The sequence below is a fragment of the Zygotorulaspora mrakii genome, chromosome 5, assembly GCF_013402915.1.
Source record: "Zygotorulaspora mrakii chromosome 5, complete sequence".
Taxonomy (NCBI): Eukaryota; Fungi; Ascomycota; class Saccharomycetes; order Saccharomycetales; family Saccharomycetaceae; genus Zygotorulaspora; species Zygotorulaspora mrakii.
In genome coordinates, this window is record NC_050723.1 from 208,255 (window position 1) to 222,214 (window position 13,960).

Here is a 13,960-nt window from a genome sequence, read left to right on the forward strand (position 1 = left end):
TATCGAGCATATACTAGCATAATTAGGTTTCAACAAGACCGAGTGAATTCAAGCACAATAAAAGCTCATGTTTAAAGGTTTGGAGTGACTTTCCATTGCATACTCTGTACTACGACTCCGCCCTACTGTTGCACCCTCTCGTGACCCTTGTTAATTGAAATTACTCTAGATTGTTCGGGAAATCAACTTCTAAAAACTTGAGAAGTATATAAGTCTGTATTATTTTTCAAGGGTTTTTCAATCAGCGCCATATAGTTATTGAACCGGTATTAGCACAACATCACTGAATCTCGTGAGCTATCAGGTAAGTGAATCGACTTCAACATTTCCATGGGATTAAGTTTTTCAAAATATTAAGCGCTTTTTTTCAGAAGTTATCGATGGGAAAAGGGCAATTTGGTAACAACAGTTTGGAAGTTTCAACCAAGCAATTTAACACAAACAATATGGAAGCTTCAGATGATAATCTTAACTCAAAAAATACAATCACAGGTTCTAACGATGATAACCGTTACACAACGAGCTCCTCAGACTGCTCTAGTCCAACTCTCCGAACTCCCACATCAGGCTCCAGTTCTCCGATAAATCCGCAATTGGAACAGCTTGCAAGCACCAATTTATTGACAGTTAGAGTTACATTCAAAGTTGATAGGAGGAAAGTACACGAATCACGACAGCTTGTTCTAAGCGGTCTGGAAACTTTGATCCACCATTACAAAGGTTATATCGTTAGCGAGGAAAATGTCGAACCCTATGAGTATCTGCCGGACAAAGAGAGACTACAAATTTTACAAGATAATAAGGATATCTATATTTATGAAAACGGTACTACGGAGTTTGCAAAGTCGTATTCAGATATCAACTTGTTGTCAGACCGAAATCACGACCTAGTAATACAGGTCCAATTTAAGCGCTCCAATATATTAATGACGGTAGCAAGCGAGGCACAGGGGTATCTTGACAATCAAGAAGCCCTTACTGAGAATTGGTCGATTAGCACTTGTGAACACGCCTTGACCCAACCAGGAAATCTATATATAAGAGGCATTCCCAGAGATCTAAATATAGATCACTTATTTCCAATTTTTTCAAAGTACGGTCCAATTTCTTCTCTTAAGATTATATGCGATGATTTTACTGGCGATTCCTTGGGCTACGGATTTCTGTCATATCCCTTAGGATCCCAAGCTTCTCTTTGTATACATGAATTGAATGGCAAAACATTCCAGGACTCTATGCTTTTTGTAAATTATCATATCGAGAGAAAAGAGAGAGAGAGAATCTACAGAGATACAATCAAGGAAAATAATCACGACGAAAAGTTCAAAAGTATTTTTATTGGTAATATACCACTGCATAATGAGAATAAAAAGCTCATAACACCGGATGATATACTAGACCTACTGAAGAGTAAGTTAGCGCAAGAGTTTTCTGATTTGAAGATACTTTCATACTACTTCCCGAAAAAAAATGAGAATGAAATAGGTAGCAATCTCAGAGAAAAAGAAAATGCCTTTGAATCGGAAAATTCGAATAGTGATGATTCGAAGGCCAACACTTCTAATAATGAGCCTTTGTCTGAAAAAAACAAGTATAAAAGCTATGGTTTCATAAAATTTACCACTTATGAACAAGCATTGAAGGCCATCGAACTATTCAACAACTACAAGTGGAACGGCTCTAATCTAATAGTAAATAAAGCTGAAAAAAATAAATTTCAGAATTTCCATCAACGATTGTACAACGAAAAATTACTCTCGGCAGGCGCGGGTGCTTCCAGAGGGCGCTTTAACGTTTTTTCTTACGGGAACTCTCCAAGTGGAAATCCTTTCGGTTACTATAACAACTCTGGAAATATGTTTTTTCCTTATGGCCAAGGGTCTTCTCAAGACGTTCACCCTAAAAGTCAGAGACAAGACGTCGACCCTTTTTACGGGATGAGCCAACGCATGAGCCCAAATGCGTATTTAAACCCATTTCAAATCTATGCTACTGTTCCTTCTACCAGCAACAATGCTGCTCGCTTGACAAATTCCATGTACCCTATGAATCCATACACCACGATGGCTCCCAGTACACAACTTGCATTGCCTATACCAGCCAAGGATCAACAAGAGTCAAATTTGTATGTGAAACACTTGCCCTTAACATGGAAGGATGAAGATTTGTATAAATTCTATGGCGAATATGGAGAAATTATTAGTGCAAAAATTATTACAGTAGGAGGAAGTAAAAACAAAGAAAGTACCGACAATCTGGATTATATAGAGAACAAGCAAGGCAAAGGAAATAGTAGCGACTCTCCGACGTCCTCTGATGAAGATAGTCCAAGGGAGATTGCACTGGGTGCTTCAAGGGGTTATGGGTTTGTCTGTTTCAAGAATCCTCTGGACGCATCTCGAGCTATACTTGATACAGATGGATTTCAACTTACTCCCAGTCATATGTTGAATGCTTCTTTTGCTCAAAAACGTGCGAAATCATTTGCAAACCAAGGTGGACAACAGGGTAAATCTTCCTCCGTGTCATCCCCTGATTCTGTTACCGGTTCTCAACCTACTACCAAAAGACCTGGAAGAAGCGTGTCACATCCGGAGCATACACCAGAAAATTTCAACCCCAAATATATGAACAATACAAGGCATCAAGGAAGTGGAAATGCTGCTAGTAGACTATATTCAAATTATTTACATGATATTGGGAATTGGACTCCAGTGTCCCTTATGCCCAATGTGAGGCCTGGAATGGCAGGAATGACGTTTATAACACCTAATACGAACGCTATGAAGGGATCATACGTTATGCAACCCGGGCAAACGATGAGTAGCAGTAATGATGATCAACGGGGTGATTTTTTTTCATAAAGGCAAATAATATATTCCAAATTCTTTTTATATTTGGAGTACGGAAAGACCAGGAACATTTTGAAATAGAGAAATATTTAAAACGTATGCTAATTGAAATTTTACCTTTTTTCTTAGATGTTATTATTACATATGTATTGAATTGACTATCGTTACATTTAAAAAATATGGAAAAGAATGGAAACGCCTTTTAGTGATTGTAGCTAGGGCAAAAGTAAGGAATGAAGAGAAAGAAGTGAAGAATAAAAAGAAAGAAATTGTGGAAGAACCCAGATGAAACAATAAAATACTCGCAATAGCGATAAATGGTAAAAAAATCTTACCATGTGAAGGTGGTAAAGTTTTTGTGAAGATTGCGTTCTTCACAAATGGTAGAAGGGTCTTTGTAATTTTAAGCAATAATTTTACAACTTTTGATATCGTCATGACGATATTGATAATGCTATGTTTTCGAATTTGAAGATGGGGAAAATGAATTAGTGTATGATCGTGAGGTAGCTGTATCAGGTTTACTTTTATCGATCTCTGAGATACCAGTGGGACTACTGCCTGATTTTTGTTGTGGTCTCATACTTATATGGTTTATGGAGGCAGCTGTCGACTCATCGATATTCAAACCAACAGTAGCAGCAGTGGGGTGAGATATCGAAGACGATGCAGTTGTCCCGCCGAATGATGATTGGGAATACCTCGAGTCAGTCGTACATGCGTTTTCTGCAAGGATGTCATCCTTCAGACTTTGTATAGTTTTCATGTAATATTCAAAATTAGGCTGATTATCCGGCTCTGTTTGTTTGGTGATATCTTTACACATCGAGGGCAACATGTCTGCTAGTGTCAGTACTGAATTTTGTAATGTTCGTATACCTGACTCCAGACGTTGATCGAAATATGGTAGATATGCTATAGTTCCTGTTGAAGAGACTACTGAAGATGGGGTTGAAAAATGTGCTGGAAACTGACCTCTATTTACAGAATACTGGCTGTTCGGAAAATAATAACCCAAGGGATGCAGTTGTGGATTCAAAGTTTGAGTAGGGGTAGAAGTTCTGGGAGCCATGGCCATAGACACAGAGCTTTTTGTAGCCGCTGGCAATGCAGCCAGATTCTTTTGCAGAGCGGAGCGCTGTAAAATTTCTGGTGATGATATCGTTCTTGGTTTTTCAAAAAGATGATCCTTTCGATGGATATATGGTAAGAGTGATTGATGCGAGCCATGTTCATGCTGTCGAACACGACCGTAAGATGATCCTACAACTGGCAATTGCGGAAGGGATCCATAGTGTTTTCGATCATTTAGTGGACTTAAGCCTGCATTAAATTCTTGCAAATCAGGTGCCCCTTGCAAATGTGGTTTCAATTGAGGTTGCAGGTGCAGCTGTCTTTGAGGTTGCATTGGCAGTGGGATATTGGGTTGTATTAATGAGTGAGGATGCATTTGATTTTTCACTAGCGGTCGTATTTGATTGTTCACTAGCGGTTGTGGTTGCAGCAGCGACTGTTGCTGGTGAGATCTTTGAGCAGTGGTGCTTTGTGTCAATGGCGAGAGCTGCTGTTGCCGTAATCTTGTTAGATCTTGTTCACCGGTGCTTCTTTCCGATGTGTTATTGTTATCTACTGACGTAGGCTCAATATAGTTTACACATACAGTTGATAAAACGTTCTTTCTCTTACCATCTTTACCGACACCTGCGCTTTTCCTTTGAATTCTCTTCAGTGTTGCTGCATCAGCACTTTTTTTGAAGAAACCCAATGGGTGTGTAAAATACCATTTAGTAGAGCTCTGATCCTTGGGAGTGTTGCTTTTTTTGCCACTACTGCTTCCGGGGGAGCCAGAATTACCTGAGTCGTCAGACTTGCCAGAGCTGCCAGAGCTACCAGAGCTACTATCAGGTACTTTCGATAACTTGTGAAAACCATACATGTGTAATTGACGAACAAAACTACTGATGTTGCCATGCTTAAAGTATCTTTTCAGCACCAAAGAGCTGAACTGTCGATCGTAAGGCCTTACAATAAAGACTGACTCATCATCTGGTGACCACGTTATCCACGGCTGCAGTTGCGGCTCCTCTAAAAGCGCATGCAGCTGATGAATAAACGTCTTGGAGTGCATCTTTTTCTTGAAGTGGTAGCGCTCTATATCTCAGATTCTTGGGAGCTCTACAGGAGCTTAAAGCACTCAAAAATAGATGATGTATTAACGACTGACCTGGTCGCTTTTTATAAAATAAAGCCCTTCAAACTCGAGAAACTCGAAGAACTGCAAAATCGAAGATCGATACACAACCCGCGAGATCCACGAATTATAGCAAAAAAAAAAAGCGGGGCCTCTTCCAGGCTTGAGAATAATCCAATCACTGCTCTACTATGATAACGATTGTTTGGTAACTGAAGGAAATGCACTCTATCCGTTACCAGAATTGAACCTCTTTAATTCTCCAGATTGCAGCAATTCTTCCGAGTATTGCAAACCGTCAGATGCGGTAGTCTTTTTTTTTCAAACATTCTCAAGAAGGAACGTCAATTATGATGTGAATGTGTCAAACTTTAATTATTTTTATGGAGGTTTAAGTGAACAAGTTAAAACTATATAGCTGTCTCTTAGCAACCGCGTTTGATCTCGACAATTAGTGGTTTGACTGTACTTTGGAGAATGCATCTTCATCGGTAAACCAGGTGACACGAGATCCGTAATTGCGGTTGATCAGTGCAGTGGGCAAGCTTTCATCTTGCAAATCAAAAATTTGATGCATGATGTCTTGCTTAGAACTGCCTTCTGCGACAAAGGCGATGTTCCGACTGTCCGCAATCACGGGCAATGTAAAAGTGATTCTGTCAGATGGCGGTTTGGGCGAGTCATGACACCATGCGACTTTCTTGTGTGCTTCCTGCAGTAGATACTTGTGTTTCTCGCCTGGAAACAAAGAGCAGGTGTGACCGTCTGGTCCACAACCGAGTAACAACAGGTCGAATCCATCGGCTGGCAAGAGTGACTCGTACTCCTGTGCGATCTTCTCGTTTTGAGAATCTTTCTGGTGGACCAACGACTCGTTGATTGCAAAGACGGTGGGCCCCAAATTCAAGTGATCCCCATTGTGCATGAGCGGGTCCAGAACTGCTTTTTTGAACGCGCCGTAGTTGCTATCTTCGTCATCCAAGGGGACCAATCTTTCGTCGCAAAAGTACAGTTGCCACTGGGACCATTTGACACGGCTAGCGAGTTTCTTGTTTGCCACCAAACACTTGTGCAATACATTAACAAGAGACCCACCACTGATGGCTATGTTGAACTGGGAGTCCTGGTCCTTCAAAGCCTTATCCTGGCACTCAATGATATACTCGCCCACTTTTTCAGCGAGCAGTTCCTTGTCGTTGTAGTTGCAAACTCTGACCATTTGAAAACGTTTTAAGATTTCGAACTAACTGTTTTCGATGGACTTAGCCGAAACTTTTCAATCAGTTTGATTTTGAAAGGCTGAACTTGAGCTTAGTTGACAATGTACTTGGTCAATAAATAAAGTTTTGTATACATGAAGATTGTAAGGGGACTTGGGCAATATCGGCATCGAGCATTTATCATGCAACACGATCTAGTTACATATCGGTATTAAACAGATCTACTGCAGCAGCTCCCATGCCACCACCACCGTGTAGTATCGTTGGATTGTGTATGTTGTGTTGTGTACGAGGTACTCTATACGTCTGTTCTGCCCAAAACTTGCCAGTCTTCTACGGGGCCCTCGCACTTGACAACTTTGAACGTGCCGGGCAGACTCCAAGATAGAGCCGGCGTCCTGTCGAATTCCCAGCTTACTTGTTTTTCGTTACTATGGGAGATATTATCCTTCAGGGGGTCGAGCTTGTGCATTGGTGTATCTAGCACGTCTTCGATGCGCTGTTGTATGATCCTTAGAAACGCCTGACTTATCGGATATACATCGGAGTAGAGCAACGATACGTGCGGGGCGAATTCGTCTCTGGCCCATGTCGCCGCCCTTTGACTTCTTGAAGAATCGTCGATCTCAACGTACACCTCCCTCATTATTTGCGCAATACTGTGTAAATACCTATTTTCGTTGCATTCTAGGGCAACTTTTCTCAAAAACCTTCGCCCTACACTACACCCTCTAAAAGAAACCAGAACACTGGTTCCTTCTGCGGTTCCTTGAATGCCTGATTCGTCACTGCTAGACCTTGTATTGCTTGGTCCACCATCTCTGCCCATGCCACCACTTCCGCCCGCACTCCTGAGCCGTGGCCTGATCGACCGCATAGCAGCCACACATGATGTCAATATCTTGTTGACATCGTCCACGTCGTTGCAAGCCAGATTGGTTGCAATGGTCAAATGCGGCTCAAAAATACGTGAACTTGGGAACACGCTTTGGAGCGAGATAATCAGCAGCTCCAACGTTTCGTATGCAGGAGAGCCGTACTGTGGACAATACCATAATGCGATCGCCATATTTCCAACTGTAATTGGGCAACTCAAATGCGTATTATTGCCTCTGCGCTGCTTTACGTTTAACTTCTTCTGTTCTTCGAGTCATCTAAACCCTTTTTGTCGCGATTTACGCTACACTTTTCTTCTATGGCAAAATGACCGTTGTAACCGTAAGACAGACTACGATTGATTCAATTAAGGTGATCAACGGCTGAAAAAGTGCACCGTCAGTGTCAAGATCAACGAGTGCGAGCAGATTCACTGTATTACCTGGCGTTGTGGCCTCAATCAGAATTTTGTTGGCATAAGATGTGCGTTGCGCGGATTGGCTCCTACACAGTTTTGAAAGCCCCGAAAGAACGGCAGTGGACTACTTAAATCGCCAAGCAGTGACTTTGGCATCCTGAAGCAGATGTATAGCGACAAATTGACCATTGTAGGGGCTTTTATCGTTCAATTCGAATCTACAACCAGTACACCGCATATACAACAATTTTTCTCTTGTGCTTCTTTCAGTAATGACAGACATGGAATAATTCAATATTTACCTCTTCTATTAACAGTATTACGAAACGGATAGTGTACTAGCAGCGTACTGAGTCGTGGTAGACTGTCAGTGGTCAACTAGCTACTACTTTAGATATGGCTGTTGCTGTTTGTAAGAACTGTAAGGGTACGTCCTTCATTAGGGACACAAGCAACGCGAATCAAGATCTTGTGTGTGAGTCGTGTGGTTATGTTTGCGAAGATAATCCTATTGTTTCTGAGGTCACGTTTGGTGAAACCAGCTCCGGAGCAGCTACAGTTCAAGGGTCCTTTATTGCTGCTGGGCAAGCACATTCAGGATCAACCGCATTGGAATCCCGCGAAGCTACACTAAACAATGCAAGAAGAAAGTTGCGTGCCGTTTCTCACGCGTTGCATATCCCTGAATATATCACAGATGCAGCATTTCAATGGTACAAGCTGGCTCTGGCGCACAATTTTGTTCAGGGACGGAGATCGCAGAATGTAATTGCGTCGTGCTTGTACATTGCGTGTCGTAAAGAAAAGACGACACACATGTTAATAGATTTCTCATCTAGATTGCAAGTCAGCGTTTATTCTATTGGTGCCACGTTTTTAAAAATGGTCAAGAGATTGCATATCACAAATTTACCACTAGCCGATCCATCGTTATTCATTCAGCATTTTGCGGAGAAACTAGATCTAGGTGATAAAAAAGTCAAGGTAGCCAGGGATGCTGTGAAGCTTGCCCAACGAATGTCTCACGATTGGATGTATGAAGGTCGTAGACCCGCTGGTATTGCTGGTGCTTGCATTCTGTTAGCATGTAGGATGAACAATTTAAGAAGAACACATTCAGAGATTGTCGCAGTATCTCACGTGGCGGAAGAAACGATACAGCACCGTCTTAATGAGTTCAAGAATACAAATGCCGCAAAACTCTCCATTAATGAATTCAGATCCGTTGAGTCTTCGGGAGAATCTGCAGCACCACCTTCTTTTGTGAAAAATAGAATCAACGAAAGGAAATTGAAAAGCAAGCTAGAATCCGCAGAGAAGAATGAAACAAGCGAAGAAGCGCTAAAAAAGAATCCAATTTTGAACCAGCTTTTAGGCGATCAAGAACTGTCATCAAAGGAGGTGCTTTTCTATCTGAAAAAATTCTCAGAAAGACGAGAGCACTCTCTCAAAACAATTAAATCTACGCATGGTATCGATGACCATCATGTTCACAGAACTGAATCTTCAAATAAAAGATCACTCGAAGGGGATTCTGAACACGGGGAAAATACGCGGGGCGATACACAGACAGAAACACCTCCCACGAAGGTACTCAAACTAGTTAACGGAGTTGCTGAGTGGTCCAATAACAATGACGTGAAGGATAAAATTGATGGATATTCTTTGGAAACTGATCCTTACAGGCCTCGCATGTTGCATTTACTGCCCACTACATCATCATTACTCGCGAAAGTCTCTGACGATCCGGAGAATTTGGAAGATGCAGACGATGGTGAACTGGATACATTCCTTCTAGACGAAGAAGCCTCAAAACTAAAGGAAAGAATATGGATAGGCATCAACGGGGATTTTTTACTAGAGCAGGAAACCAAAAGGTTGAAATCAGAAGCCGATATTGCAGCTGGCAATACTTCTGGGAAAAAAAAACGAGGTACTAGACGTAGGAAAGATAAGTCACAAATGGACGCACTGGATGCAGCAAACGTTATGAACCAGCTAGGGGATGAATCTGGTCTCAAAGCTGCATTGAAATCTGCAGAGGAGAGCGGTGACTTTTCAACTGCGGATAGCGTTAAGAATATGCTACAAAAGGCCAGCTTTTCTAAAAAAATTAATTATGAGGCCATAGATGGTCTGTTCAATCAATAATTGAGGTAATTATGCGTTATGTAGGGTATATCTTAAGTCGGTATTTGATATTCACTGGCGCTTTGATATTCAGCATCGCTTGCAACGAGTAGATGCCCTTCCTTTTTTTTTTTTTTTTTTTTCTGCCTTGGACAGAAAATTTTCAGTTAGCGGGTTCCCATCTCATCTCATCGCATCGTACAGAAAAGTGAAAAATATCAAGGTTATTAACTAAAGAAGTAGAGATATACTAACACTCTAACACTGTTCGGAACTTAGCTGGATCAGTTAGAAGAACTCATTCAATATGGCAAAGAGAAGCAGAGCAGCGATTTTGCCAACGAACATCATTTTGCTACAAAATTTGGTGAAACGTGATCCAGAGTCCTATTATGAGGAATTTTTACAACAATATGCACACTATGAATCATTAAGGGATATATTCATGCTGAATGGGATATCAAATGCCGAATCTTCAGTTGGAGGTCCAAATCCAAGTGGATCTTCCTCTGGCTCTAACAGCTCAACAAATCAGCTTATGGAGTTAATTGGATTTCTTGCACAGGTTTGTTCATGTTATCCCAAAGAGACTGCAAACTTTCCCAATGAATTGAAACAGCTAATATTAGAGCACCATAAATCTTTGCCGTTTGAAATAAAGGAGAAAATTGTAACATCTTTGATGATGTTGAGGAATAAAAATGTAATCTCAGCAGAACAATTAATTCAGACTATGTTTCCTCTTTTGATTGCCTACTCTGCTCAAGGTAATGCACTTGGAGCAAACTCACACGCTCGTGAATTGAGGCAGCTGATATACAAGAATCTTATCTCGTTATTAAAAAGTTGCAATTCGGGAACAAAGAATCAAAAACTGAACAAATCAACACAAGCAATTTGTTTCAATCTCTTAGAGCAGCCAGACTCTCAGGGTATTTGGGCCGCAAAATTAACAAGAGAACTTTGGAAACGTGGTATTTGGGATGATTCAAGAACCGTTGAAATTATGACACAGGCAACCCTACACGCAGACGTGAAGATTGCAATTTCTGGTGTAATGTTTTTCCTTGATGCTGACAAAGATCGAGAAGCCAACTTTGAGGACAACTCAGAAGATGAAGATGGATTTGATTTGAATGCCCTGAAGCATAAGATGCAAGTCAATAAAAAAACAGGTAGAAGAGGTAAGAAATTAGATAGTGCCATCAAGACCTATAAAAGGAAAAATAATTCAAATAATCAACCTGCATTTTTGAATTTCAGTGCTATTCATCTTTTAAGAGATCCACAAGGATTCTCGGAAAAACTATTCCAACAACATCTTTCCGGTAAAAGTAGTTCCAGGTTTGATTTAGATCAGAAAATATCTTTGATGCAGTTGATTTCAAGAATGGTCGGTACACATAAACTTTTGGTCTTAGGTCTTTACACATTTTTTTTGAAGTATTTGACACCAAAGCAAAGAGATGTTACCAAGATTATGGCAGCAAGTGCACAAGCGTGTCATGATCTAGTTCCACCTGAAAACTTACACACGTTGGTTCGTAAAATTGCGGATGAATTCGTTTCCGACGGTGTTGCTTCAGAGGTTGCTGCGGCTGGTTTGAATACAATCAGAGAAATATGTTCCCGTGCACCGCTAGCTATTGATGAAGTTCTATTGCAAGATTTAACGGAATATAAGGATTCAAAAGCAAAGGGTGTTAATATGGCTGCAAAATCTTTGGTTTCGCTTTACAGAGAAATTGCTCCAGAAATGTTAAAACGTAAACACCGTGGTAAAACGGCAGCCATGGAATTACAAGAGGCAAAGCGTGGTGGTAAGGATATTAAGAACAAAAGGCCACAATTTGGTGTCGAGCGTGGTAACGTTGACGGTATCGCGGGCATTGAATTGCTAGCCAAATGGAAGAAGCAGCAGGAAAACGGAGATTTGGAAGAAGAGGATGATGCTAACTGGCAGGTCGAAGAAGAATCTGGTGGTGATGATGAAATTGAAGGTGAGTGGGTTACTATAGAAAGTGATAAGGAATACGAAGTGGATCTAGATGACAGTGACGATGACGAAAAGACTCACAAGACCAAAGAGTCTTCCAAAAATGACAGCGATGGCGAAGCTATCGATGACGACGATGGCGTGGATACCAATATGGAAAAAGAAGCGGATAACGAAATGGACTCGGAAACTGCATTCCGTGAGTTAGCCTCAAAGCGTATTTTGACCCCTGCCGATTTCGCGAAGTTGCAAGAACTAAGAGCTGAAGAAGGCGTCTCGAAAATAATGGGCGGAACCTCCGCTGGCAAGATAAATGAAGAAACCGTCGATTCAGCAGCTTTAATAGGCCCTGTCAAATACAAGCAAACCCGTGAAGAGAGAATTAAATCGATTGCTGAAGGTCGTGAAGGGCGTGAGAAATTTAGTAGTCGACGCGGTAAACGTGATGGCGTTCATTCGACAACCAACAGAGAGAAGGCCAGAAAGAAGAATTTTGTCATGATGATCCACAAGAAATCTGTACAAGGTAAACAAAAGATGTCTTTGAGAGATAGACAAAAAGTGCTTCGTGCGCACATCACAAAGCAGAAAAAGAAGGGTTTTTAATTATCGGATAGACTAAGGTGTACATTATTTCTGAAAACTTATATATAACAATCAATATGCTACTAATAAGCTTCTGTATCTTATCATTACCAGTGATTATCGCTACAGACGTCTGCAGGGTACCCTACTTTCTGATATGGCTTTAGTGTGAATTCCAATGCGAATGCGAATTCGGCATTGGGAAAAAAACAGATTTCGAGTAAATGGGGTTCGCGGCTTGTGACTTATTTGAGAGGAGTGTTTTATTCTGGGGAAATTGAGTTTCACTTGAATCATTGGTGATCATCAGATCAGATCAGATCAGATCAGTTCTTCTCTTTGAGTTTTCCAAAATATGCTATCTGCTGCTTCAATTTTGAGAAGCCGTGCTTGTCAACAAATTCCAAAAAGTCTACAGCTTCAACAGTTAAGGAACTTGTCTATCCATGAATTTCGTTCAGCTGCGTTATTGAGAGATTACGGAATTGGTACACCTCGAGGCGATGCGGCAACTACTCCCGATGAGGCTTTGAAAGTCGCAAAAGGCTTGAATACCGATAAAATGGTGATCAAAGCTCAAGCATTGACCGGCGGCAGGGGTAAAGGCCATTTCGACACGGGGTTCAAGAGTGGTGTCCATATGATTGAGACAGCGGCGCAGGCCAAGGATATTGCTGGAAAGATGTTGAATCATAAATTGATCACGAAACAAAGTGGCGAAAAGGGTAAGTTGGTAAGCGCGGTATACCTTGTTGAAAGGGTCAATGCTAAGCACGAGGCGTATCTGTCAATTTTAATGGACAGAAAGACGCAAAAACCACTTATCATCTGCTCGAGCGAGGGTGGAATGAACATTGAAGATGTTGCAAAGAAGAATCCTGATGCGATCAAAAAGTTTTACATCACACCATCTGAAGGAATCACAGAAGAGACATGTAAGGCGGTCAGTGAAAATTTGGGATTTAGTAAAGAAGCGCAACCAGAGGCTGCAAAGGCAGTGAAGAATCTTTACAAAATTTTCTCGCAAAAGGATGCTACCCAGATTGAAATAAATCCCTTTAGCGAAGTCCAGGATGATCCAAATCACAAAGTTATGTGCATGGATGCAAAATTTGGATTTGATGACAATGCGTCATTTAAACAGGCCGAAATCTGGAACTGGAGAGACCTAAGCCAAGAAGATCCGGACGAGGTTACAGCCAAGGAATACGGTTTGAATTTCGTCAAGTTACAAGGTAACATCGGCTGTTTGGTCAATGGTGCTGGTTTGGCAATGGCAACAATGGATGTGATCAAGTTGAACGGCGGTGATCCAGCAAACTTCCTGGACTGCGGCGGTGGCGCAACCCCGGAAACTATCAAGAAGGCGTTTGAATTAATTCTATCAAACGAAAAAGTTGACGCTATTTTTGTTAATATATTCGGTGGCATTGTCAGATGTGATTTTGTGGCAACAGGCCTTGTTAATGCAGCAAAAGAATTAGGAGTCAGAGTACCAATTGTCGCACGTTTGCAGGGAACCAAATTGGATGAAGGGGCGGAAATCATAAAGCAAAGTGGCCTGAAAATTTACTCTTACGCAGAATTGGACCCAGCTGCAAACAAAGTAGTCCAGCTAGCCAAAGACCACCACAACAATGCTTAAACTCTATATTCTTGAAAAAACTCGCGATTTTTTATTCTCAATATTTT

General features: G+C 41.2%; 7 protein-coding genes across 7 annotated transcripts; 4 read left to right on the forward strand and 3 right to left on the reverse strand.

Annotated features, from left to right (window-relative positions):
• Nucleotides 1–380: 380 nt before the first annotated feature.
• RIE1 (Rie1p) lies at nucleotides 381–2,864 on the forward strand (the record flags this gene model as incomplete). The annotated part of the gene is made up of 1 exon (XM_037288843.1): nucleotides 381–2,864. One exon carries the CDS (start codon nucleotides 381–383, stop codon nucleotides 2,862–2,864), a length of 2,484 nt encoding a protein of 827 aa, XP_037144738.1.
• Nucleotides 2,865–3,306: 442 nt separating this feature from the next.
• Nucleotides 3,307–4,980, reverse strand: MGA1 (Mga1p; the record flags this gene model as incomplete). Its single annotated transcript, XM_037288844.1, has 1 exon — nucleotides 3,307–4,980. The coding sequence occupies one exon, from the start codon at nucleotides 4,978–4,980 to the stop codon at nucleotides 3,307–3,309; it is 1,674 nt and encodes a 557-aa protein (XP_037144739.1).
• Nucleotides 4,981–5,494: 514 nt separating this feature from the next.
• On the reverse strand, nucleotides 5,495–6,262 carry HG535_0E00970 (6-phosphogluconolactonase; the record flags this gene model as incomplete). The annotated part of the gene is made up of 1 exon (XM_037288845.1): nucleotides 5,495–6,262. The coding sequence occupies one exon, from the start codon at nucleotides 6,260–6,262 to the stop codon at nucleotides 5,495–5,497; it is 768 nt and encodes a 255-aa protein (XP_037144740.1).
• Nucleotides 6,263–6,561: 299 nt separating this feature from the next.
• On the reverse strand, nucleotides 6,562–7,332 carry CPD1 (2',3'-cyclic-nucleotide 3'-phosphodiesterase; the record flags this gene model as incomplete). The annotated part of the gene is made up of 1 exon (XM_037288846.1): nucleotides 6,562–7,332. The coding sequence occupies one exon, from the start codon at nucleotides 7,330–7,332 to the stop codon at nucleotides 6,562–6,564; it is 771 nt and encodes a 256-aa protein (XP_037144741.1).
• Nucleotides 7,333–7,953: 621 nt separating this feature from the next.
• BRF1 (transcription factor TFIIIB subunit BRF1) lies at nucleotides 7,954–9,708 on the forward strand (the record flags this gene model as incomplete). Its single annotated transcript, XM_037288847.1, has 1 exon — nucleotides 7,954–9,708. The coding sequence occupies one exon, from the start codon at nucleotides 7,954–7,956 to the stop codon at nucleotides 9,706–9,708; it is 1,755 nt and encodes a 584-aa protein (XP_037144742.1).
• Nucleotides 9,709–9,994: 286 nt separating this feature from the next.
• Nucleotides 9,995–12,289, forward strand: SDA1 (Sda1p; the record flags this gene model as incomplete). The annotated part of the gene is made up of 1 exon (XM_037288848.1): nucleotides 9,995–12,289. One exon carries the CDS (start codon nucleotides 9,995–9,997, stop codon nucleotides 12,287–12,289), a length of 2,295 nt encoding a protein of 764 aa, XP_037144743.1.
• A 334-nt stretch (nucleotides 12,290–12,623) lies between these two features.
• On the forward strand, nucleotides 12,624–13,913 carry LSC2 (succinate--CoA ligase (GDP-forming) subunit beta; the record flags this gene model as incomplete). The annotated part of the gene is made up of 1 exon (XM_037288849.1): nucleotides 12,624–13,913. The coding sequence occupies one exon, from the start codon at nucleotides 12,624–12,626 to the stop codon at nucleotides 13,911–13,913; it is 1,290 nt and encodes a 429-aa protein (XP_037144744.1).
• Nucleotides 13,914–13,960: the final 47 nt, after the last annotated feature.